The sequence below is a fragment of the Pelobates fuscus genome, chromosome 10 (genome assembly GCF_036172605.1).
Source record: "Pelobates fuscus isolate aPelFus1 chromosome 10, aPelFus1.pri, whole genome shotgun sequence".
In the NCBI taxonomy this organism is placed as follows: domain Eukaryota; kingdom Metazoa; phylum Chordata; class Amphibia; order Anura; family Pelobatidae; genus Pelobates; species Pelobates fuscus.
The window spans coordinates 143,154,347-143,181,991 of NC_086326.1; the positions used below are offsets into that span (position 1 = coordinate 143,154,347).

A 27,645-nucleotide genomic window follows, 5' to 3' on the forward strand; every position below is an offset into this window, starting at 1 on the left:
TCTCACACATTATTTGATCTTGAAAAAGACCCTAAGGGGTCGAAACGTCGATTTGATGTAACCGTTTGTCACAGTAAACACTGAAAAAGAAGTCCTTTTGGAGTGCTCTGATTTTTTCTTTGATTATATATATATATATATATATATATATATATATATTTACATGTGTGTAAATTGTGATAGCAACTGCTTTGTTATACTTAGACATAGTTTCCACACATACATTTTACCATTTGCATTATATATTTAATTTATTAGTGCAAATATATGATTGACTGGCTCTCAATTTATTTATTTATAAAATATTTTACCAGTTAAGATACATTGAGATTTCTCTCGTTTTCAAGTATGTCCTGGGTCCACAAAATATTGCATTGTTACATTAGGGTACAATAAAATACAAAAACAATATTAATACACAATATATACAAAATTTAACACAGAACAGGTAGGAAATATATAATCAACCATGACAAGTGCATTCTGTTTCCAGGAATGTAGAGAGGGATCTCTTAAAGAACTTTAGGCTTAGGGAACAGTTTAAATTGTGCAGGAGGTCGTTCCACAATTGCGGCGCTCTGTAGTAGGAGGAGGATTGGGCAGCTTTCTTTTTGTATTGAGGTAGACTAAATAAAGTGTTGGTACTGGATCAGAGGTTATAGGAGGTGGGAAAAGCTGGGGAGAGCATTTTGCTCAGGTAGGGTGGGAGTTTCCCAGAAAAGCTCTTAAACACAAGACTGGAAAGCTGAAGGATGCGTCTGGAATTCAGCGACAGCCAGTTTAGTTCTTTTAGCATGTCACAATGGTGGGTCCTGTTATTACGTTGTAGCACAAATCGGCAGAACGAGTTGTACAATGTATCGAGTTTATTAATGTGGGATTGCGATGCAGATGCATATACTACATCCCCATAATCAATGATTGTCATCAGCATTTGCTGTACAATCTTTTACTTTAGTGCTTAGGCAGGATTTGTTTCTGTACAGGGCACCTAGTTTTGGATAAAGTTTAATCAGGGGTCATATAGTTTGATTGTTGGTAATACTCACATTTTCTAAGATTTTTGACAATATCGGATGCAATGATATTGGGCGATAGTTAGAAACCAAAGTAGTGTCACCACTTTTATGGATAGGCATTACTCTCTCAGTCTTCCAAAGTTTGGGTATGTATCCAGATACCAAGGATTCGTTAATTAGAGTTGCGATGGGTTTAGCAATTGCCGGCGCACTGAGTTTCAACAGCATTGCTGGGATTTGATCAGGTCCAGACTGGTTTTTCATACTCGGTTATAAGTCATATTTAAGCATATGTCCTTTAACATTTCTTCTTACTTAGGTCTCCAGAAGTAAAGTATACACGTTCACAGAGTGTGTAAGCCGTTGGAACATCATGTATTGTATGTTCTACATTGTAGCGTCAAACCTGTCTGATATAACAGTATATATCGTAATAAAACCTTAAAGATTACATATGCAAAATTAATATGATTTAGGTTAAAGTCTGACTGGATTCAAATTGCTCAGCAGTGCTGTCATAGTTTATTAAAATTATATATTTAAATATAGATTTTTTTGAATCTAGAACCTTTTTTTTAGTTTATCTTGACCATATTAGGGCAGTCTAATCACAATAATCACTACAGCGCATTGAGGTGGTTTTAGTGCCATACATCCACTGGCACCAATTCATAATAAGACTAGGACCATGGAACCCAGGTAATTATCAAACTGTTCAAAATCAGACTATTTACAGCAGGATAGCCCTAGGGTACTCATTGTGCCATCTGTAGTGTTATGGTGCCTAGACTAAACCTTTAATTTAACTGTGTGGTGTTAGCAAATTATTTATATATATATATATATATATATATATGTATGTATGTATATTAATCTTCAAACACAGTTCTACCAGACCAGAATATATGTCTCGGCCATTAACGTCTATCTCTTCCACAAGGACCAGAACTCATTGTCAGATCATTGCAGTTACCTTGTGCTGATGAACATGGACTGGACTCGGATTGATGAGAAGATCTTGGATCTCACTTTGGAGATCATCTCTCTGCTTACTGGAGAGGTGAGTGATTGTAGAATTTCACACTATCAATATATATTAGAAAACAAATATTATCCTAGAAATAACCAATAAATGGAACCAGGCATCTTTTGTCTCCATAGAATAGAGAAATGTGTTTTGAGTTCTAGGATTCCTGGATGAAAATAACTTCCATTACCAGAACAGAGCTGGCTGCCTATGTGTGCCTTAGCTCCGGAGACATCTGTAACCTCTCTTCTAGTACTCCCGTGTATTTACACATCTTAAAATTCCACTCTGCTATCCTAGTAGCCAGGCCTTACATGTTATTGCCACTGCAAGCCATGAGATACCCTCCGTGCATTTTTCGCAGTAAAAGTTAACTAAGTTGACACGTTGCCTGGATTTGTCCACCAAATGAAATGAAAATAAAGAACAATCAGTGCTGTCTATCTCTGACTTATAGTTGGCTATTTGGTTTTGCTAATATTAAGGAAGTGACAGTTGCTCAATAAATATTGTAAGTTTTCTTATATGACACATCGAAATAAGATCCAGAAAAATGTCTTTCATTTTGTTTCAAGCCCTGGTGTCCCGGGAACCTGATGACATTTCATATGGGAGCAAATATGTGAAATTCCGATCACTTGACACCTGCGACATGTAACTCCAGGCCCTGGGCATTCTTTATTTTCAGGCTAGTGGCAGAGCTTCTACAAGGGAGCCTGGGGGAGGAGTCAGGACCAGGGCTGGAAGTGTATGGTCTACACCTCTGCTTAGTACCACAAAAATCCCTCCATCACAGTCTCTATACTCGCTAATAATTCAGAGCGCAGCCTGTTCTTCCCAGTCTATACTCTGAGCACAGTGATCAGAAGGTGCGGTTACTATGGTCTACACCTGCTCCCTCACTGGACCACCAGGTAGTTTAACTCCTGATGAACCTCAAAGGACAGAGCACCAATGTTAGGCCACCATGTAGTTTAGCTCCCACCCGACCACCAGGAATCTTAATCCTACTTCCTACAAGAAGCTAAAAAGGAGGGGGCAAAATACATAGTAGGAACAGAGACACCATACACAGTCATCACTTACCACACACATTATACACAGCCACACAAACTCTATAGGGGGAGGGGGGTCAGCAGGGTATGAGGCACTCAGATTATTCACTTAACTCAATTTTTGCAAATTGATTCCAAATTTAATTCCATTGGCAAAACTGGGGGAAAAAGCCCCGACTATAGCTGAGTTAGGAGATCTTTTCAGACCATCTACTTTAGCATCAGTTTTTCCTTTGGATACAATTTGTGAAAATTCAGAGTTTAGTAAATAATCCTGTCAATTTCCAGCACATGGCAGGGGACCCAATGCTTCTAATTGAAATTATATTGTGTTGGGTCAAGCAGATTGGGATACTGCTTTAGATTCCCTTGGATAAGCAAATATTTTTGTAAAATTTTACACCTCTGTGGAGGCATTTGGTAATGGGAGGTCAGAAGTAGATTTATTTTAATGAACAGAGAAAAAAAATGTGTAAATTTGATTCTAGGATCCCACAGAAGAGACGAGATCAGCATTGTAGGAACTGAGTAGAATAGTCTGAAACCCTCAAGGTTTTTTAAATACTTGTGTCCCAGAAATAAAACCTCTGTATTTAACTTATTCTTATTATTTAGGATCAGGTGGTTGCAAAAACGTTTTGTGAGTGTGTTGATCACAACCGTCCTCACAATGTAACAGAAGGATCCTATAAAACAGAGCGCCTCAGTGCAGTGATTCCACGTTCCTCGCTGATACATGAGAGAGGGAATGACAAGAAGATCCTGGAACTGACCAAGAAGATCATCCACATGCTAACTGGAGAGGTGAGGCTGCTGGGAATGGGACATTATACAGTTAAACCCAGGGATGTGTCTGGATGATGACTGTATCATTGTGTGTGTCAGGTTCCTATAAGGTGTGAGGATGTCACTGTCTATTTCTCCATGGAGGAGTGGGAGTATCTAGAAGGACACAAGAATCTATACAAGGACGTAATGAAGGAGTATCACCAGACCCTCAGCTCACTGGGTGAGAGGATGCTAAACTTCTATAATATTTGTGCATATCAGAGATGATTTCCAAAAATGTTCATAAACCATAATGTTTGATTTACCTTTTCTTGCAATAATCTGTCTACTAATAATAAATAAAACATTTTCCCCTTTAGATAAACCTTTATCAGGTGAATATCATACTCCAGATTGTGTTCCTGAGTTTGGAAACAATGAGAAAAGTGTAGCTAAACCTAAAGATGGACCACACTATCTGCGAACTAGCAAAGTAAGAAAAAGACTGAAAAATAATACACCGTACATGTGGGAAGAGTCTCCACCGTGTATAGAGGAAAATCACAGAGACATGGACATTTACAAAGAGACAGAATATCCATCTACTGATATTAAGAAGGAATCGGCATTACATGAAGAAGGGAATCTCACGGGGTTTGACATCCATGCATGCACAGATAATACACAGACAGAATATTCATCTATTCTTATTAAGGAGGAATCAGCCTCGTATGAAGAAGGGAATCGCCCCCCAGGAGTCGATATTTATAAATCCAGTCACAATTCTACTCTTGCAGATAATGAAGATAATAGAACTTGTTCAAACATACATTCTATCAATCCTTGTATTGAATTAAATACACCATATCATATTGATGGTAATGCTACTCAGAGCAAAGACAACATAGAGGAAATATTCCCGATTTCTGATTGTCCACAAGGCTTCAGTAGTGACACGCAGGATGTTAAGCATCAGCCAACTCCTACAGGTAAATACTTATTATCCACGTCAGACCCTGTTATACATGAGATGAATTACAAAGGAGAAAATCAGATTTCATCTTCTGAATCTGGGTCAGATTTTATTCAGGTGTCAAATCTTGTCAAGCAGGAAATGGATTGGCCTGAACATAAACCATATATATGCTCTGAATGTGGGAAAGATTTTACCCAGGCTGCAGAGCTTGCGTCACATAAAATGGTTCATAATAAGGCAGGACCATACAAATGTACTGAATGTTCAAAGAGTTTTAAAAAAAAGCATCAACTTGTTAATCATCAGAAGATTCACAAAGGGGAAAAGCCATTTAAATGCTCTGAATGTGGAAAATGTTTTATTTGGAAATACAAGATGAATTCACATAAATTGACTCATTTAGGCAAGAAACCATTTAAGTGTAATGAATGTGGCAAGTGTTTTACCCAAAAGCGTAATCTTATTGGTCATCAAATGATTCACAGTGAAGAAAATCCTTTTAAATGCTCTGAATGTGGGAAATGTTTTACCCGGGCCTCAAATCTTGCATCACATAAACTTATTCACACAGGAGAAAAACCATTTTCATGCTCTGAATGTGGGAAATGTTTTTCCCAGTCTACACTGCTCGCGTCACATAAACTTATTCACACAGGAGAAAAACCATTTTCATGCTCTGAATGTGGGAAATGTTTTTCCCAGTCTAAACTGCTCGCGTCACATAAAATCGTTCATAATAAGGAAAAACCTTACAAATGTACTGAATGTTCGAAGAGTTTTAGAAAAAAGAAAGATCTTGTTCAACATCAGAAACTTCACACAGCAGGAAAGCCAATTAAATGCACTGAATGTGGGAAAGGTTTTGTTTCGAATTCACAGATGAGTGCACATAAACGGATTCATACAGGCGAGAAACCATTTAAGTGTAATGAATGTGGCAAGTGTTTTGCCGTAAAGAGTACTCTTAATCTTCATCAAATGGTTCACAGTGAAGAAAAGCCTTTTAAATGCTCTGAATGTGGGAAGTGTTTTACAAAAAAGTGTTATCTTATTAGTCATCAAATGGTTCACACAGGAGAAAAGCCTTTTAAATGCGGTGAATGTGGGAAAGGTTTTAACTGGGCCTCAGGTTTTAGCAAACATAAAAGAACTCATTACATGAACTGATTTCACACAGGAGAAAAAACATTTTCATGCTCCTAATGTCTGAAACAGTTTAATTTAACCCTTTAAGGACGCATGACAGAAATTTTCCGTCATGCTGATCCTACCCTTTAATCCATTAAAACTAAATTAAGGATTATTCAGTTTAGAATAAGTATTAGATTTATTATTAGGTTTATTACATATATGTTTAATGATTGGGTTTATAATTCATTTTAGTATTGGGATTATATTTCAGTTTATGGTTCGGATTAAGGTCAGTAACGTGCATCCGAAAGATATACATATGGGGAATATTTGTACTCCGAAGATGTTACTGAGTACAGCTAAGATTATTTTATGACAGTGGGACACAGAATTTCAAAAATAAGCATAAAAAATACTATAGGGGGCTTGACTGCCATGAAGGGAAGATGTGTATAGCTGGAGCTCCCTACTCATTTTTCAAATATGGCTAAAAAAGCACTTCTGAACCCCAACAAACAACAAAACACAACCCCAAGCAACTTACTAGTTACTGACCCTCAAGGTGCACCGGTAAAGTGTCTCATGAGTGGATGGATGGCAGATTATACCCGCGAGGGCATGCGGCCTGGCACGCGCCGGGCGGGAGAGGCGGCCGATCTCCCAACCTGGGGCCGTCTGAAGACCAACTGCCACAAACGGGTACCCCGCAACCCCCGCCTTAGGACCGGTGGGGTACCCCCAGACATGGTAAAGAGAGTGTAGGGGAAGGCTTGTTGGAGCTGGTGGAGACCACGAGGCCCTCAAACAGCTACGAGCTACTCCATGACCCCTCATCCAACATAGGAATTTCCACAATTTTTGGCTCAAGCTCGAGGTGAGACTTTGTGCTCTACATGTACTCACCAAGACAGACATCACACGACTTGCAGCATCAACCTGCAGCCCCGACGAGCTCTAAACCCAGGAGATGGCAGCGGCGAAGCGGGCATAGACCTCGCCCACGCAGGGCAACAACAAAGGCAATGCGGAAACCAAGCACTGACCCCTCTCAAACACCCGCCTCTTCAGGAGTGAACCTACGCAGGCTAAGCGGAACAGGCATCTGACCACAATCACACTCACTTGCCCACCGCACCACAAAGAGGCTCCACGGACATCCACAGCAGGGCTCAGCTCAGCCCCAACGTGGTATCAGGTGAGCCTTCAGGGGAGCACCGGCAGGCCAGCTCCAAGATGGGGGGACCTGAAAAGACACACTGCGCCACACCACGATCTTGGGAATCAGATTCATCCCGGAGAGGGACCTTGGCCAGAGAGCCTCCAGGGGACCCTATTACATATCTTCGTTTATTCGTATGTTCTTTCAAGTTTAATTTTGCCACACCAAGTTTAAGGTACACACTCAATGCACACGACTAGGCAACTATGGTTAACCCACACACGAGACCTACTAATACATGGCTAGATTGCTTAATGCAGCATAAATGTCTACTCACTCGAGAATGCAATACCACATACCTTAAACCTTACGCACACCTACCACTGTTATATACATGTATATCCTAATCTCTGTATAATTTGTTTTTGTTACAAGCTACTATTGAATCATAGCCTGCTGTTATCATACTATAAAAAAAATGTGCTGTGTTATCTGCCACACAATAGAATGTTATGAGACTGATGCAGATGCTGTCGCAGCTCTGCACTGCTTGTTTGTTTAATGAATGCACAAGAAAAATAAAGAATAAAAAAATACTATAGAACAAAAATATTCTGATATCCAAAGAATTTGGAATAGGAAGAGAGAAGAGGGAGAGAGACAAACGGAAATAGCCCTCACTGGAAGGATATAGGGATTCACCAAAACCTATAGAGAAAATAAAGATAGCACCATATAATACAATGCAGAGTATCCAGGAGCTGTACAGTAGATGAGATTTTAGAAAAACTGTGAAGTATACACTTTAAAAATAATATCTAATATATAGGTAAATACTTCTATAGTGACCAGATGCAGTATATATGGTGTAGGTATCCTAATCCCTAATTTGCGGAAGCAATACAGGGTGGGTGGTACCAATACCAAAATAATATACTTTCATAAGAATAAAAGATTATAATAAAGTCCACTGAAAATTAAGCATACCAGTATATGGAACCGGTTGCTAGAAGCAATAAGCTTGAACCCCTAAACATAGTAAGAACAAACTAGGAATATAAATAACAACCAGTTTATTATCAAAAGTTAAAAATAGGACACGAGACCCCCTACGCGACCTCATTGATCTCCAACCCCCCCTCCCCCTTTGGACCGGTGGGGGCAATCCCGGTCCCACTGGCTACACGGACCAGGACTGTTGGTGAGCCTCACAATTACACAGCCCGCAGGAGCACAAGACCGTCAAGGCATAACCAAAATGGCCCCCAAGCAAGGGCCAAAATCGAAAAATACAAACACACTGTCACCAACACATCCCCTGATGGCTCTGGACTGGCTTTGTAAGAGCTTCTGGGCAACGCTATGCGAGCGAGGGATGGCCTACCACCAGGCAGTGATAGCGGTAGCCTCCTGGATCAGGCCCACTACCCGACGCCGCCATTATGAACGCCCACATCGGGCACCCAGGACGGCCATCCGGCGATGCAAACGCCAACGATCGACAAGGCGGGAAACGGCGCCATGCCAGTTGAACGCATGCACCCGCTCCCACCTACAAAGGAGCATGGGCACCAAGCTAAGCCTACTTGCTAACAACTCATCAGATCCAAGAACCTCTGACCACAGCGGCACAAAGCAACCTCTCAAGGATCGCGCTGCACAACCGCAAGAGGCAGCACAGGAGAAAGCCTCGCTGAATACCACTAGAGCGGGAATCAAGTCCAAGGACCCCATAGACGGGGCCAGCGGTGCCGGTAATCAAGACATTCCCACACTGGGCATAGGCTGAAGTGCCTTTCATCATGACCCACAGCTCACAGACCTCGAATTGATCCATGTGGGCGCACCCCCTCAGCTGCTACCAGATGAAGCCAGAACACCCTGATATCTATTCGGGTTTGTAGCCCAAGTATCACTGAACTCTATCTATGGCTGGGGGCGACTTTTTGCCCATGTTATGGTATACTATGCCGATGACTTTAAACACTCTTCACACGCTAGCGCAAGCTGTAGCCATACAAGCAGGCACTAAGCTTACCTAAGCAACTAGCTTACAGTATCACAGCAGTTCGTTCCCATAGATTATAATATTATCTTTTTGTTCATAATAGTTGCCAGTGGTTTCATAATCTGTTGTATTTTGTGCTATTTAACAATATAAAACGTGCACTGTTCTTCTGTCACACTATGGACACACATATAGCATACAATGCACTGCATAGCCTTGTTTATATTAGGAATGTACATTTCAGGATTTCCTTCTTTGTCACTCTGAATACTCCTACCTGATGTGTACATCTTGTTAAACCATTTAAACTAAACGAGAACATAAGCTGTTGAAATATTGATCTCATTAATCTAAAAATGTGCCTGACAAACAAATGCCTCAACTTGTACTGCAAATGTCTACCAATTTTTCTTGATGTCGCTGTTGTGGCGCACCAAGGCGTTTTGTTACTTTTGTGCACAACAAAAATAAAGAATTAAAAAAAAAAAAAGTTAAAAATGAAGATGAAGATCAATGCACAAAAGTATAACCAGTCTATTGTAGGTAAAAGGGGCAAGATAACCTTAATTTCCACCTGTGGTGGATGAGGTTACAGGTGATGAATTTGTCCTCTGGATTCCGACCGCCGGTGAGGACGGCGTGTGTTTCAGAATGCGTTCCACTTTGTACCTCACTCTGAGGGATAGGCACTGTAGCAGGTCTGGATTCTGAAGTGGATAGAGGTTTCTTGCACCTGAACCTTTGCTGGTAGTTGTTGTGCTTTGTCCAATTCTTCTTTCGTCTGACGTGTTTCGTAGGCGTATAGGCCTACTTCCTCAGAGACTGTATACATTTTGCAACATAGTTCTTATATACGTAATAAATAAATTGACAATTAAGAAAACATCTTTTGCTAAATACAGAAGGTAAAAAATAACATGATGTGTATTGGGACATTGTAAATAAAGCATTATTGACATGAATCAACTGTTTCACAAGTTTTCTCTTGTTTTGGTCTTTTTATGGAAGGAGAATATATCATATTTTAAGACACAAATATAATAGTAAAATATTAAAAGCACTACAATATAAAGTACTTGCTTGATAAACCCGATCTTTTTCATACATGAATCTTCTAATGTTAAAAATGAAAACGTGTTATATTAATTGTGACATATTGTAACTTCATATGGATAAATTACATCTAAATACAATCACATAAAATGTGTTCCAATAATCTGCTCGTATAGTGTGTTAGCATTTTGAAATTATATAAATTCATACTTGAGGCTTATATCATGAACGAATTTTAGTGTAAAGGATTTCCCTGTATTTACCTGTATCCATTCGGTGATTTCCTCTCCCTGCTATTTAAGTGACTTTGAAGTATTCGTTTTATTTCTGTGTTTGGCACATTTATTCGTTCTACCGAACCGAGACCACCCTGGGTAGCAATCAGAACTTAGAACACCAAGTAACCACACAAAAACCACAAAGTAATTGAGTGCTCTGTAACGGATCGCCTGGCACCCCGACTGGGTACCTCCATTGAAGGATGCTCCTAGCGCTTCCTGAGGACTCCAAGCACTGCAGCAGACACCACAATCACTGAACCGGAGAAACATTTAAATTCTCCCAAGCATATGAATGCTGTAGACAGTTGAATAGGAACCATACGAATAGGTTTACTCTCCTAGCAGTCAAACTGGAACAGCATACAATAAATCCTTCCCCCAATAATGAGACGACACTTCACTTTGAGGGTTAAAACAGGAACTCTCTGTACTGTCACATACAGTCTCTTTTATTCCCAATCCACAAACAGTACAGCCCACAGGGCGTTACAAAACAACCAATCAATCCGTACAATACACACAGACACTCCCACACAAAATCCTCCCCTCTGCCTGTGATATGATTACTGAACACAATGGGGAATCTCATTATCACCGGCAGAGGAATACAGTTTTTATACAATATTTATAACTTCTAAAATATACATGTCACAAACATAAAGCATACATTTTCACCCAGAGCATAAGAAGGAGCCGCACACCTTCGACGATCAGCGAATCTCTTCTGAGTAACTGCAGCACGAGAGAGAGCAGCATGGACTTGATCCCACATCTTCCGTAAGGAGGTGAGGTGCTCGTCCAAAGCGGGCATTCCCTTGTCGGAGAACACACCGGGAAGGACAGAGGGTTGGAACCCATAAGCCACCATAAAAGGACTTACGCCAGTAGAAGAATGAGTCACAGTGTTCCTGGCAAATTCAGCCCAGGGAAGGAGATGAAACCAGTTGTCCTGGTGTGCATTCGTGAAGCCGAGTAAATACAACTCCACAGACTGATTTGCCCGTTCGGCAGCTCCATTAGATTGTGGATGATAGGAGGAAGTAAACGACAAGGAGACCCCCATCTCAGCACAAAAGCCCCTCCAAAACCGAGAGACAAATTGAGGGCCCCTGTCAGATACGATATCCTGTGGTATACCATGCAAGCGGAACACCTCTTTGGCAAACACCTGAGCCAACTGAACCACAGAAGGTAGCTTTTTAAGTGGAATAAAGTGTGCCATTTTGGAGAACCTATCAGTTACAGTCAAAATTACTGTCCATCAGATGAAGGAAGATCCACAATAAAATCCATGGATAAGTGTGTCCATGGTTTCTTGGGTACAGATAGGGGCAGTAGGGGGAGTCCCAGGGGTTTAACATTAGGGGACTTACACTGTGTGCAGACACGACAAGCCTGCACATAATCTACCACGTCTTTTTTAAGTGAGGGCCACCAAAACTGTTGAAGGAGACCCTTGTATGTTTTGGTAACCCCTGGATGACCAGCAGTTTTGGCGGTGTGAAATAAAGCTAATAACTTTTTTCTGTCTTTTACTTTCACGTATAGCTTACCAACAGGTGTCTCAGAGGGTGCTTGGGATTGGGATACCATCAAGGAAAAGAGACGAAATAACCAAACGGGTAGCAGCTATTATATTAGACGTGGCACAATGGGTTCAGGAGCGGGGGCAATCGACTCCAAAGGTTCGTACTGTCGGAAGATAGCATCAGCCTTGACATTGCGATATCCAGGCCCATAAGTGATAACGTACTGAAAGCGTGAGAGAAATAAAGACCATCTAGCCTGACGAGAGGACAACCTTTTAGCATCTGCGATATAGGATAGATTCTTATGATCAGTTATAACCAGGATTTTGTGTCTAGCTCCTTCTAATAAGTACCTCCATTCTTTAAAAGCCATCACTATAGCCAATAATTCCCTGTTCCCGACGTCGTAATTCTTTTCAGACTCAGACAACCGTTTAGAAAAGTAACAACAGGGAAGAAGGGGCTCGGCATACGATTGTCTTTGTGACAACACTGCTCCTACACCTGATTCAGAAGCGTCTACTTCCATTACAAAGGGAAGGGAAGGATCAGGATGGTGTAACACAGGGGCAGTGGCAAATGCCTTTTTTAGAGTCTCGAAGGCCTCAATAGTTTTAGGAGTCCAAACCCTGGGGTGTAAACCTTTTTTAGTCAGTTCAGTGATAAGGGAAATAATGGATGAAAAGTTTTTAACAAACTTATAATAATTGGCAAACCCTATAAACCGCTGTATTGCCTTAAGGGAAGGGGCCAAGAGAGTATGGCTTCCAATTTAGAAGGATCCATGCTGAATCCCTGTTCAGAAATGACATACCCTAGGAATTGTACAGAAGTTTGGTCGAATAAGCATTTCTCTAACTTGCAATAAAGACCGTTCTGCAACAACCTCTTAAGCACCATCCTTACATGAATATGGTGTGACTTCAAATCTGGAGAATATACAAGTATGTCATCAAGGTAGACTACGGCACAGACATGCAGTAGATCTCTTAAGACATCGTTTATGAGGTCCTGAAATACAGCAGGAGCATTACACAATCCAAAAGGCATGACTAGATACTCGTAATGCCCACTACGTGTATTGAACGGTGTTTTCCATTCATAAGGTTGTCTGCCGCACCTGAATCGATCAAGGCTTTGGTAGTTATAGTGGTTTTATTGACCAAAAGAGAAACCATAATAAACGGTCTAGAGGTGGACACATGAGGGGACAAGGTCATAACACCCGAGGCGACCCCTCTCTAGGCCTTAGGTGCTGAAGTTTCCCTGCAGATTAGGGCAGGTTCTTTGGAGATGCCCCCTTTTCCCACAATAAAGGCATAACCCCTCTCTTCTACGATATGCCCTTTCAGCTTCAGTTAACCCTATGGCACCCAATTGCAAGGTTTCGGGAGATGGTTGTCTAGGAGGAGGTAAGGCTAGTAATGCGGTACTGGGTAAAGCAGGTAGCACCGGTGTATTCGTCCATCTTTGACTACACCTCTCTCTAATACGGTTGTCGATAAGAATGACATAGTCTATTACATCATCCAGAAGCACAGGCAATTCCCTGGATGCTATCTCATCTAATATGTAAGCGGCCAAACCCTCCTGAAAGGCTGTTACGAGGGCGTCGTTATTCCAAACCACTTCAGCTGCTAGAGTGCGGAATTCAATAGTATAATCCGCTACTGATCTATTACCCTGTCGGACCCTAAGCAGAGCTTTGCCAGCAGAAGCAACCCTAATGGGTTGATCAAATGTGCGTTTGAAAGTGGTCAAAAAGTCTGCAAAGGACATTGGGGAAGCATTTTCCCACATGGGATTAGCCCATGCTAAAGCTCTCCCGGACAGGTGGTTAATCAAAAAAGCAATTTTGGTTCTATCAGTGGGGTTGGAACGAGGATTCATCACCAAATGAATATCAATTTGGTTGAGGAAACCACAACATAATGCTGGATCATCACTATAGCGCTGTGGTGGCGTCATGTGAACTACGTGAGCTGGGACGGGTACTGGATCGGGAATGGGTTCTGGCACAGCAGCAACAGCTTCTTGAACGGCAGGTTGCAAGTGGGCAGTACGAGCCAGTATGGTGTGTAAAGCCTGGGCAAACTGATCCATACGGTGGTCTAAACCATCCATTCTAGCCTCCTGATTTACTAACAGCTGTGGAATGTCAGCAGGTTCCATGGTGGCCCTGTTGTAATGTCACGATTCGGGAACCTAACACGCTAACAGGTCACAGAAAGTACAGGGTGCAATACCGGTCCTTAGAATGGCCGGGTTAAGCACACTAAGAATAGTCAGGAGACAAGCCAAGTAAAGGGAGCCAGAAAACAGGAGAACGAGAAACAAGCCGAGGTCAAAGGAATGGAGAATACGGGAAAATCGGAATAACAAGCCAAATAATCGGTAACTAGAGAGAGACGCACGAACAGACTGCAATACAGGTATCACAAGACCACAACAGGGCACTGAGAGACAGGAAAGGTAAGTATTTAAATCATGTGCTTAAGTCTGATTGGATAACTTCCAATCAGAATTAACAATCACACGTGGGGGATATCTATACTTCCCACTGTGATTATTGTGCTGTTGCTTTAACGCCGGGTCACGTGAGTGACCCCGGCGTTCGGATAAATGTGCCGGCTCCCAGCGTGCAGCGTTATACATGCCGCTGGGAGGAGAGGAGGAGGACGCGAGCGGCGCGTCAAGCAGAGAGGACGCCGCTCGCCGACAGGTAGGGGAAGAGGGAGCCCTGACAGATATTTTATATGCATATGTCATTGTGGCGGAACCAACCTCGCCACTGAGAACTGGAGAAGCCTGGTTGCTTGCCTCCTGCCCAGTGATTATGGTCCCTGGGAGGTATTGCCCTTTAAGGGACTGAATTGGGGCTTATGGACTGCTACCATAATGTACTGACCCTTTAAGAACTACTTTTGGACATGTGGATTGATATAATACTGTCCCTAGCCCTTTAAATACTTTGGGGACAGATTGGTACTTTTGTATATGGCACTTCAGACACAGTCGAAGCTGTCGAAGCTGTCGAAGCTGTCGAAGCAGTCGAAGCTGTCGAAGCGGTCGAAGTTACCGAAGTTGTCGAAGTCGTCGAAACGGCCGGTATCGGACAAAGGACCACGTGGCGGCGGCCATTTTAACTTCGAACACCGCCGACCCTTAACATCAACTCCACTTCGACACTTCGACCAAAGTCGAAGTACAGGCACACTTCGAATGGGACTTAGCCGTTTTTATGCCGGGAATTGACCGACCGCACAGCCCAAATCTATGGAACTGTTTTGGGCAAGAAAATGTGCTTGCGGTCGGTCATAAAAGGACTTCCGTGTAACTTTTGATCCACAGGAGGGATTTGCCTGAATTTTGGAAGTGTTTATGTTTAAAGTATGCTGAGTCTGAATATGTGATTTGTATGTGAATGTGATGTATGGTTTTGAAGTTACAGATATTGTGTAAAAGTTATGTTTTAAACTGTATAATAAGTGGATTATCTCTCAGGCTAAGGGGAGGGGATGTGTGGGTTGTACCATATCTCGGATTGGTTATTTTATGCCTCCCCCTGGGTGTGGCCTGTATGTGTGAGATGGAAATAAAAGCCAGGCTGGATGAGCCAGTCCAGAGTTCCTGTTTTACCCTCAAAGTGATGTGTCGTCTCATTATTGGGGGAAGGATTTATTGCATGCTGTTCCAGTTGACTGCTAGGAGTACAAGCCTATTCGTATGGTTCCTATTCAATGGTCTACAGCATTCATATGCTTGGGAGAATTTAAAGGTTTCTCGGATTCGGTGATTGTGGTGTCTGCCAGAGTGCTTGGAGTCCTCAGGAAGCGCTAGGAGCATCCATTAACGGAGGTACCCAGTCGGGGTGCCAGGTGATCCGTTACATTGGTGGCAAGCGGTGGGATGGCGTCCTAGTGCGAGGTAAAGCAGCTCGGAGACACAGTACGTTTGGATTTACAAATTGAGGGCGACGCTAGTGTGCCTACAGCGTCCCTGTCTACACAAAGATTTGGGAAAATGGGGATCGTAGACCCCTGGGCAACACACACACACCTGCGGAAGAGAGTGAATTAGAATGGAGAGATAATGCCCGGAAAGAATTATGGTACGATGCCCTGGAGGAAGTCCAGTATCAACGGCAGCAGCGCCTTCCTGGTGTCGCATACCAGTTGGAGGAACAAATGGCCTGGCGGATGCCGCTTCTGGGAGACCAACCTGGAGGGCAGCGGGTAAGACAACTCGAGTACCTCGTGGAAAGGGAACTGAGCCTGGACGCCTCATACCGGGCACTGTGGTGGTGCACTGTCCAGCCAGAGACGTGGAGGGCAGAGGGCATCCAGCCAGAGGGGGAGAACTACACGAGCCCTGGCCTGTTGTGGAAAGCCTTAGTGGAGGATGTCGACTTCGGCAGTCCAGCAGAGTCACGGTACTGGGCTATCTTTCATTACCGAGGTGAGATGATACAGGGCCCGAGATCTATTGGACTGGGAGAAGACCTCCGCCGTTTCGCTGCCATGGAACGAGAGCTGGAGATGGACTATGTAGAACTATTAAATTCCTGCCAGCCGCAGAGCAGGGACGCAGACCGGGAAAACTGGGTGGCAGACCCAGACCTTCTAGCCTATAGCTGGGAAAACGCGGCAGAGGTACCCCCTGCTTCACTACCAGTTGCAGAAGTAGGGGACCTCATAGACTGGTCCTGGAGAGACCCACAGATGGCAGGTGGAGATGGGATCGAGGTCTCTCTACCGGCCCTACAGGGATGCTGGGCAGTCGGCCCAGATCCCCAGCGGCAGGTTACAGTTCAGAGAGAGGAGCTTGTTACACCCTCTCTCCAGCGGCAGCCTAACCCACCAAGGGGAGACCGTAAGCCCCACACCAGCGCAGATGGGACCGTGGTCTCTGTGCCCAAGTTACAGGGAGCTGAAGGAGTCGTCCTCCCTCCCCAGCGGCAGTGTGATTTGTTGGGAATTGGGAGCCCGGTCTCCATTCCCCAGCGGCAGAGTATCCAGCAGGGAATAGAGAGCCCAGCCCCCTTTCCCCCACAGCAGGACTCTGTGCTGGGAGGAGAGACAGTCGGTCTCCCTCCGCAGAGACGGGAAGTATGCATGGGAGAGGAGATTGTTACCACCTCTCCCCAGCGGCGGATCATTAATGTACAGGGAATAGAGAGCCCAGTCTCCATTCCCCAGCGGCAGAGTGTTCTAATGGGAGAGGAGCTGTTTACCACCTCTCCCCAGCGGCAGCTTAATGTACCAGGGGGAGACTGTAAGCCCCACACCTGTGCAGATGGGACCGTGGTCTCTGCACTTCCAGCACAGGGGGTAGGGACGGTCGGTCCTGCCCCCCCACAACAGGGCTGTTTAGCCAAAGGGGAGACAGTCTGTCTCCAGCAGCAGAGCTGTGTAACTAAAGGGGAGACAGTCGGTCTCCAGCAGCAGAGCTGTGTAACTCAAGGGGAGACAGTCGGTCTCCAGCAGCAGAGTGGTGTAACTCAAGGGGAGACAGTCGGTCTCCAGCAGCAGAGCGGTGTATTTAAAGGGGAGACAGTCGGTCTCCAGCAACCAGGCTCCAACCAGACTACTCCCGTGGTAGTGCTGGCAACAGGACAGAGTACCGCTGGTCTCTGCCCCCTCAGCAACCCACCAAGGCAGCCTACCAGTCCCCCACACAGCCGTGGTGAGGCACCTGAACCTGGACAAGATTCTCCCTCACCCAGGTGTAGTAACTGTTTATTGTGGGTGGGCTGCTCTGCTGTTTCTGTTTTGTGGGTGGGTTGCTGGACTAGCCAGGGCACTGACTGGCAGGAGGTCAGGTACCCTGTTAGTCTAATTGGTAAAGGGGAGAAATGTGGCGGAACCAACCTCGCCACTGAGAACTGGAGAAGCCTGGTTGCTTGCCTCCTGCCCAGTGATTATGGTCCCTGGGAGGTATTGCCCTTTAAGGGACTGAATTGGGGCTTATGGACTGCTACCATAATGTACTGACCCTTTAAGAAATACTTTTGGACATGTGGATTGATATAATACTGTCCCTAGCCCTTTAAATACTTTGGGGACAGATTGGTACTTTTGTATATGGCACTTCAGACACAGTCGAAGCTGTCGAAGCTGTCGAAGCAGTCGAAGCTGTCGAAGCGGTCGAAGCTGTCGAAGTTACCGAAGTTGTCGAAGTCGTCGAAGCGGCCGGTATCGGACAAAGGACCACGTGGCGGCGGCCATTTTAACTTCGAACACCGCCGACCCTTAACATCAACTCCACTTCGACACTTCGACCAAAGTCGAAGTACAGGCACACTTCGAATGGGACTTAGCCGTTTTTATGCCGGGAATTGACCGACCGCACAGCCCAAATCTATGGAACTGTTTTGGGCAAGAAAATGTGCTTGCGGTCGGTCATAAAAGGACTTCCGTGTAACTTTTGATCCACAGGAGGGATTTGCCTGAATTTTGGAAGTGTTTATGTTTAAAGTATGCTGAGTCTGAATATGTGATTTGTATGTGAATGTGATGTATGGTTTTGAAGTTACAGATATTGTGTAAAAGTTATGTTTTAAACTGTATAATAAGTGGATTATCTCTCAGGCTAAGGGGAGGGGATGTGTGGGTTGTACCATATCTCGGATTGGTTATTTTATGCCTCCCCCTGGGTGTGGCCTGTATGTGTGAGATGGAAATAAAAGCCAGGCTGGATGAGCCAGTCCAGAGTTCCTGTTTTACCCTCAAAGTGATGTGTCGTCTCATTATTGGGGGAAGGATTTATTGCATGCTGTTCCAGTTGACTGCTAGGAGTACAAGCCTATTCGTATGGTTCCTATTCAATGGTCTACAGCATTCATATGCTTGGGAGAATTTAAAGGTTTCTCGGATTCGGTGATTGTGGTGTCTGCCAGAGTGCTTGGAGTCCTCAGGAAGCGCTAGGAGCATCCATTAACGGAGGTACCCAGTCGGGGTGCCAGGTGATCCGTTACAGTCATGTAGAAAGTATATTTCCCAAAAATTTTCAAATTGTTAATGTTTCTGGCCAGCAGATAATTGAGTTTAGAATGCTGCTGAAACTCAGTTATCTAGCCTGGCCCAGAGGAGGAGCTTGTACTTTATAAATTGAATGCCTGTTGCTTCCAGTAAATCAGTCTTGTTCCAGCATTAATCTTTGGCTCATGTGTGGATTATTTGGCGATACCAGTGTTATCTTACCCTGTGGATTATTGTTGTTATTCTGCTATTGGGGAAAAAGGAATTCTAGATGGTGATACAAATCACTACCGTCATAACTGGTTGGCAGCGGCAGGATCTTCCTTTTTCCTGCACCAATAATTCAAGCAGACACTGGGGACAGTGAATGGAAGGCTGGCACACACTGCTTAAGTGAAACACGTTAAAGGAACTGTTGGAGGTTCTTGGAAGGATTGCCAGCAACAAAACCAAGCGGGTCATCATTGCTGAATTAATGGAGCTAGTCCGGGAAAACTTGTTTGCGGCAACACCAGCCGTTCGGGAGATGGAGACCCCGGCGGTTCGGGAAAATGAATCGCAGACCAACAGGGAGATGCCGGAGAGATTGGCATGGTTCGGTCCAAACCCAACGGCTGGCATTGTTCTGCAGATAATGAACATTGTAGCAGAGGAGGAAACAAAAGAGAGAAATAGAGCTGCAGATGAGGCTGGCTGAAACCCAGCGAGCAGCGGCAAGTTCCCCGAGCGGAGAGAACAGCACAGTAGATACAAGGAAGATTCCTTTCAGTGCCTTTAAAGCTTTTAATTAGAAGGACTGTGAGATTGATAGCTATCTAGCGGATATTGAGCGACATTGTAACCTGCACAGAGTGGCTGCAGACAAGTGGGTTTCAATTTTGGCTGGGAAACTGTCAGGCAAAGCCGCCGATGCCTTCCGGGCAGTACCAGAGCAGGAGATTCACAGCTACGCAAGGATTAAAGAGGCACTCCTGGCTTGGTACGCGGTGACCCCAGGGACATACCGCCAAAAGTTCAGAGACTCACGCGAAACAGACAAAGATTCCTATGCAGAATGGGCCTGCCAGCTACAGCTGTCCGCGTCCAATTGGGTCAACAGCAGCCAGGCCACTACCGCGGATGACATCTTACAGCTAATACTCCTGGAGCAGTTCTACGACCACATCCAGACAGATGTTAAAGACCGGGTAAGAGACCGCAGACCCCTCTCCTTACCGGAGGCTGCCAAGCTCGCAGATGAGTACGCTGATACTCGTAAGACAGCACAGGTCACCCCACGGGTCCAACCTCCCCAACCGCTAGTACCATCACCACCAACAGTAACCAGGTGTCAGCCCCCTAGCCGACCTGTAGCTTCCAGCCACCGCTACCCACGTCAGGCTGGCAACGAGCCCCGCTGCTTCCGATGTAACCAACTTGGACATCTATGCAACTGTGAAGAAATGACCCTTGTATTCGGTATTTCTGCATTGTTGTCTCCCATAAAGGTACAACGTGGAACCACAAAATTATTTTGGTGGCTTTCAATAGATGGATGGTATATTGTAATGAACCAATTGTATCCTAAGGTTATGAGCAGTGGCGTACACACAGTCCATGGGGCCCCGGTGCAAAACTGATCCATGGCACCCTACCCCCGCACTGCCCCATCCCCTACACCGTCCCACCCACACACAGACACACATACATACATACATACAGACACCCACACATACATACATAGACAGACATACAGACACACAGACACATACATACACATACATAGACATACAGACACACAGACACATACATAAACACACACACACAGACACATACATACAGACACACATACATACAGGCACACATTAGACATGTGCAATTCATTTCGGTCCGAATTAAAATTCGGCCGGATTTCGGGTAATTCGGACATTCAGGTGCTTCCGAATGTCCGAATAGCTGAATTGCCAAAGAGCCAAATTGTCGAAGTCCCGAAGTGCCGAAATTACAGAATTTCCAAAGTGTAGTAGTGCAGAAGTGCCGAATTGCTGAATACAAACATAGCCAGGATTCAGCTGTAAGCATTTGCAACACTTACAACAATCAAGTACCATACATTCATATAAAATGTAAGTTACTTAGCCAGTCATGTAATTCACGGAATGAATAAGTAGATAACTCCTTAATTCCCACGGTATTAGGGAGCTATCTACTAACAGGCTGAAAGACCTAAATTAGCCTTTCAGCCAAATTTACTAATACTAAGTAAAGATGACATATTATTAGTAAATTATGCCCCTACTCGCGATACCGCGAGTATGGGGCATGTCTATTAAACAGTGAGCAGCCTATGGCTATTGGCCCTATTGCACCCCCCGGCCCCCACCCCTGAGTGGCGGGTGGAGGCCCTAAAGTAAAAAAAGGGGGGAGGACCTATTGTCCTCCCCACCGGCCCCCACCCCTGAACGGTGGGTGGGGGCCCTAAATACAAATTGAGGGACCTAATGTCCTACCCCCTGGCCGGGGGGACCTAATGTCCTCCACCCTGGCCCCCACCCCTGAATAAGGGGGGGACCTAATGGCCCTAAACAAGAATAAGGGGGGGACCTAATGTCCTCCACCCTGGCCCCCACCCCTAAGCAGTGGGTGGGGGCCCTAAACAAGAATAAGGGGGGACCTAATGTCCACCCCCCTGGCCCCCACCCCTAAGCAGTGGGTGGGGGCCCTAAATGCAAATTGGGGGGGACACCTAATGTCCTCCCCCTGAGCGGTGGGTGGGGGCCCTAAACAAGAATAAGGGGGGAAGACCTAATGTCCTCCCCCCTGGTCCCCACCCCTGAGCAGTGGGTGGTGGCCCTAAACAAGAATAAGGGGGGACCTAATGTCCACCCCCTTGAGCGGTGGGTGGGGGCCCTAAATACAAATTGGGGGGACCCCCTGGCCGGGGGGACTGTGACGAAACCAACCTCGCCACTGGGCATTGGAGAAGCCTGTTTGCCCGCCTCCTACCTGCTGCCTATGGCCCCTGCGTTATTTGGCCCTTCAAGTACAATATTTGGGCATATTGGATTTGTATGGTGCTGCTGCTGGCCCTTTAAAAAACATCCGTGGACATATTATGACTTTTAGGAACAATGTCCCTTTAAGACTGTGTAGCAGATTGCATTCAGGCGGTCTGCAATATTATATATGCTATTATGTGTTCGGTAAATTGTAAATGTGTAGGTTCTATGTGATAAATGTAACAGTATGTATTTTTATGTCTTTTGTTGTCCTTTGTCTGCTATGTGGCTAATGGAGTTTTGCCTCTGTCCTTGGAGATAATTGCATTACTTCTCAATTATCTCCAGGATAGAAGACTCTGAAACTGGTTTGGGCCAGAAAGCCATGCTGGCCAGGGGTTTTATTAATACTTTTGCTAACGTTTGAACCCCTGGTCTGATTCGTGTCATTTTTTAAAATGTTGTTCCCCTGAATGGATTGATTATGAAAATGCATGTTTTATGTTTGTGACATGTATATTTTAGAAGTTATAAATATTGTGTAAAAACTGTATTTCTCTGCTTGTGATAATTAGATTTCCCATTGTGTAAGATAATTGTATCACAGGCAGAGGTAAGGACTTTACTGTGGGTTGTAACTGTTATTTGATTGGTTATTTTGTGTCAATCATATTTTATTGAAATTTTTCACAGTCATCAACAGTGTCACATAGCTTATATGTCAAACAGAACTTTGTGCATAACATTTGCTAACATGGTTACGTCTAGTGTGTTATTGAAACATTGTTAGGATACATTTCTCAGTACACCAAAGCTAGCTAGGTCTACTTTTACTTAGTCACGTATCGGTCTCCGTCTGAGTCTACCTGGCCCCAATTGTATGCCCCTTCAATTAGTGGTACGTATTCTTCTCCCCTCTAAGATTGTCAGCTTAGTTCCTGTTTCGTTTCAGCAGGGGTATCTCTTTAGTACTCTGAAGCCTTTGTCGCATTTAGTCAGTAAAGCTCTGTTCATGCGGGGTTACCGTGTGAAGTACTAGCCTCTATAGCTCGCGGAGGGTGTTTGGTCAAGGCTCCTTAACAGGGAGGGGGGGGATATTCGTCGCCCCTTCTGATTCCCATCTTAGTGGGGTACCATGGCAGGGCTGCTAGCTGTGTTAATGGGTCTGGGTTTGTTCGTGGACCCATGTCTGGGTGACTTTTGGCTCCTGTGTCTACGTGTGTGCTTACATCTTCAATAGTCATGTGAGTCTGCCTGTTTGGCCGTTACCGGGCTTGTTCCGTTTGGCACGGTTTTGGCTCTAGTCGATATTTGCACCTAGCGTCACTTGTCTGTCTGGGTAGCATCTTATCAGGGCCAGGCTAGCCTCGCCCTGTGCCCTGTGGTGTGGGGAGGGGCGGGTTGTCAGGTAAGGGGTTGGTAACGAGGGAGGTGGGGGGGGGGGTAGGGCAGGAACAAGGGTCGGGGATCTGGAGCCCGGGTGAGGTCCCTCCAAGTTTTGCAGTTCCCATATCCCGTCAATGCGGGGCATGTGTCGGCGTGTCTATGCGTCTCAAAATGGCCTCTCTGGGCCCCGTGCCTGTCCCATATATTTTTAAGCGATCCCCGTAGAGATGTAAAGCCTCCAGGGGTACCACTGTCGTGCACATTTGTCCGAACGTCCCTGCAGGGAGGCTGTCAGTATCTCCATATCATAGATGCTCTCCACTTTGTCTACCCATTGTCTGAAGGTGGGTGTCGATGTGTGTTTCCAGTGCAGGGGTATCAACGCCTTTGCGGCGTTCAACAGATGGATGGTGAGCGAGTGTTTATATTTCTGCGTGGGTGTGGGCGTGTGGTGTAAAAGCATCGTCATAGGTTGTAGGGGGAGGTCGTCCCCAGTAATTTCTTTGATTTTTGTGTTTATCAGCTGCCAGTATTTCGTTATGCGTGGACAAAACCACCAGATGTGTAGGCTCGTTCCCAGGGCCGTGCCGCACCTCCAGCAGTCACCCGCGTTGGCTCCGCCAAAGTGTCTAAGGGTATCCGGCGTTCGATACCAAAGGGAGAGCAATTTATAACCGGTCTCTTGAATCTTCGAGCTGATGGAGCATTTGTGGGTTAGGAGGACTATCTTGTCCCATTCCTGGTCCGAGAGTTGTGTGCCGGTTTCCCTTTCCCATTTGCTCGTGTATCGAAGCGGGTTGGTGTCCAGGACCCTTCTCAGAGTTTCATACAGGAGTGACACCCCATGGTCAACGTGTCTCCTTTTCGCGCATAGCCTTTGAAACTCCGTGAGTGGCCTATGAAGGTGGTCTTTGCCGGCTAGTTTGGCCACATAAGTTTGCACCTGGTGGTAATGAAATGTATCTAACTGGGTGGGTTGCGAATCCCCCATCAGGTCGGGTATAGGCCGGAGCTTTCCCCTTGAGCACCACTGACCCAAATATAGCCAGTCTGTCTGTTGGAAGTTCCCCAGCGCCACTGGGTGGAGTCCCCCAGCCAGGTTCGGGTTGTGTGTAATCGGGGTCAACGGGTTCGGCGATGTTGTTAACTGATGGGTGTAACGGACTTTACACCAGATGTTGAGCGTCGCATCGATCATCGGGTTATCTGTACGTAGCTCCGCGAGCGTGGTGCCCCCCAGCCAAAGTCTCGAGGGGATCTTTCCCACCGTTTGCTGTAGTTCCATGGCCATCCAGCGTTTTGGGCTTGCGCTTACATGCCAGTCCGTGATCCTGTGTAGATGCGTGGCTCTGTAGTACGTGGACGCCGACGGCAGCCCTAGCTGGTTTGGGTCGCTCCATGATAGATCTGCGGATGCGTGATGGTCTATGGTTCCATACGAACCCGCGTACGGCCGTGTCTATCGATTTGAAGAATGATTGTGGGATTGAGATTGGCAGGGTGGCAAAGAGATATAGCAACCGCGGTAACATGTTCATCTTGACCGCATTAATATGTCTGAACCAGGTGATGTAGTATGTCGTCCAGTGTTGGAGGTCCTGTATTTTCCTGAGGAGGGGTAGGAAGTTTAGCTGGTAAGTTTGTGTCAGGTCTTTCGGCAACCAGGTGCCAAGGTACCGTAGCTTCCCGGTGCACCACGAAAAGGTGAATTGGGCACTGAGTCGTTGGACATCGTCCTCGTTCCGCATTATTGGCATAGCTTCCGACTTATCGAGGTTCAGCTTCAGATTTGATACTTGACGGAAGCCGTGGAAAGCCTGTAGCAGGTTGGGTACCGAGATCAGGGGCTGTTCCAGAAAGAACAACATATCATCGGCGTAGGCCGCTACCTTATGTTCCTCCGTGCCCATGCGAACCTCCGTTATACCCACGTCCCGTCTGACCGCCTCCAAGAAAGGTTCCAGGGTGAGGGCAAACAGGAGGGGGGACAGGGGACAGCCCTGGCGTGTCCGATTGCATATTGGGAATGGTTTTGTTAGGGCTCCGTTCACTCGTATCCGGGCAGTCGCCGTTGTGTACAGGGCTGAAATCCATGAGCGCATATATGTGCCGAAGCCCAGGTGCCGCAGCGTTTCTTTCAGGTATACCCAGTCCACCCGATCGAACGCCTTTTCGGCGTCCGTCGAGAGGAGGACGACGTCCCGTCCCATGGTTCCTGCACTATGGATTACATTCAGCGCCCGTATGGTGTCATCTCTAGCTTCCCTGCCAGGGATGAAGCCGACCTGATCTGGGTGGATCCGGGATATTCTCAGTGAGAGAGCCTTCGTGAACAATTTTAGATCAGCATTTAGCAGCAAAATCGGCCTGTAACTGGCACATTTAGATGGATCCTTCCCTTCCTTGGGGATCACTGTGACTATGGCCGCCAGGGTGTCTGTGGGGAACGCACCTCCATCCCGTAAGGTGTTTAGACTTGGCAGGAGTCTCGGCAGGAGCTCTTCTCGGTATGTCCGTAAATACGTCAGGGGGAGGCCGTCTGGGCCTGGTGCTCGGTGTGGTTTCGATTTTTTCAGTGCCGCCGCTAATTCCTCCAAGGTCAGGGGACTGTCAAGTTCCTCTGCGAGTTCAGGTGTGAGTTTACTGGTGTGAGTTTACAGATCCATGTAGTAGGTCCTAAATTCTTCCAGAATGCCCTCTGGCATCCCTGTGGTTAGTTCGTTTTGTGTGCTTATCTTGTGTATGTGTTGGGATCTTTGTTTCTCCTGGAGCATTTTTGCCAAAAGTTTGCCACTCTTGTTGGAGTGCTCGTAAAAGAACCTTGCGGATTTCCGCATGGTGTGCAGCAGGCCCTGGGATAGGGGGTCCGCGAGTGCCTCTGTGAGCCGTAGGTGTACATTGTCGTCCAGTGTGTGCTTGTGTGAATTTTCTAGGTCGGCTATCTGTTTCGTTAGGTCAGTGAGTTCACGCGCTCTGTCCTTCCTGCGTTGTGTGCTAATTGATATGAAGTGCCCTCGAACTACACATTTATGGGCTTCCCACAGCGTCAGTGGGGACATGTCTGCGGTGTCGTTTTCTTCAAAGTAGTTCGTGATAGTCTGTCGGGCAGAAGTGCAGGCCTCCAGTTCGTCCAGCAAGGACTCATTGAGTCTCCACTGGCGTTCCACGGGTTTAAACAACGGGGATTTAGCAAGACCGGTGCGTGGTCCGACTGATGTATTATTCCTATTTTGGCCTCTCGGAGAAGAGACAGGCTTTCTTGGGGCATGAATATGTAGTCTATTCTGCTGTATTGTTTGTGTACCGGTGAGTAGTAGGAGAAGTCTTTGTCCTCCGGGTGTGCCACTCTCCAACAATCCACTAACCCAGTCCTAGTCAGGGATCGTCGAATCGATCGCAGACAGTGTGCTGGGATCGTGCATGTGCCCCGCGAGGAGTTCAAAACTGGATCCAGAGGGACATTGAGGTCTCCGTCCAGCACCAAGAGGCCTTCTCTGAACCTGTCAAGTTTGGTTAGGGTCCTGGCTATGAATGTGTGCTGTCTTCGATTGGGGCTATATATGCAAGCGAAAGTGTAGGGGACTTCCAATATGGAGCCCTTGAGGAAGATATATCGTCCTCCTGGGTCAATGAGTGTTGCTTTGTGTTGGAACGGTATCGTGTGTGCGAATAGGATCGCCACCCCTGCCTTCTTCACGTCCGGGTGGTTGGCAAAGTAACCCTGTGGGAAGCGCCTATTCTCAAGTTTCGGGGCGTCACTACCTCTGAAATGCGTCTCCTGCAGGAACGCGACGGACACCCTTTCCGCCCAAAGCCTACGTAATAGTTGTGCACGTTTCTCGGGGAGATTAAGACCCCTAACGTTGTGGGACCACAGATTAAGTTGCGCCGGTTTAAAAGTCGCCATGTCAGTCCAAGGAGTGCCCCCCGCCCGGGCTCACCGGGGGAATGACAGAGGAAAGAGGAGAGGGGGAGGGGAAAGTCAGAGGGGTATTCAACTGTCCGTTTTTGGACAAGTCAGTTGGGGAAGAAAAAGCAACTTCGAACCTCGGTCAGGTGTGGTCTGTCGGGGGTACTACGGCAGCAACCTCACGGAACTCTGACCGATATATACAGTGTAGGTCAGTTGCGCGGGGTATCAGTCGCCCTACGGTATCAGTCGCCCTCTCGTGTAGGTGATGTCATTGGCGGGCTATTTCGGCTCCCAACCCGCTGAGTGCATCAGCGATTGGGCCAAATCCCAATATGTCTCCCTGTTACAGGTTGCGTGGGGTACACAGTTTGGGCCAGGTCAC

At 45.9% G+C, this 27,645-nt stretch overlaps 1 protein-coding gene across 1 annotated transcript; it reads left to right on the forward strand.

The window, feature by feature from the left end:
• Window positions 1-1,963: 1,963 nt before the first annotated feature.
• LOC134574547 (zinc finger protein 708-like) lies at window positions 1,964-6,365 on the forward strand. The gene is made up of 5 exons (XM_063433668.1): window positions 1,964-2,079; window positions 3,717-3,905; window positions 3,987-4,110; window positions 4,250-4,971; window positions 5,044-6,365. The coding sequence occupies exons 1-5, from the start codon at window positions 2,002-2,004 to the stop codon at window positions 6,010-6,012; spliced, it is 2,082 nt and encodes a 693-aa protein (XP_063289738.1). The 5' UTR covers window positions 1,964-2,001; the 3' UTR covers window positions 6,013-6,365.
• The last annotated feature ends 21,280 nt before the right edge of the window (window positions 6,366-27,645 follow it).

Bases quoted from the DNA above. Each gene is read 5' to 3' on its own strand.
- LOC134574547 (XM_063433668.1), top strand. From the start codon at position 2,002: ATGAACATGGACTGGACTCGGATTGATGAGAAGATCTTGGATCTCACT. The intron at 2,080-3,716 runs GTGAGTGATTGT...CTTATTATTTAG, and splicing joins TCTCTCTGCTTACTGGAGAG to GATCAGGTGGTTGCAAAAAC. The intron at 4,111-4,249 runs GTGAGAGGATGC...TTTCCCCTTTAG, and splicing joins CCAGACCCTCAGCTCACTGG to ATAAACCTTTATCAGGTGAA.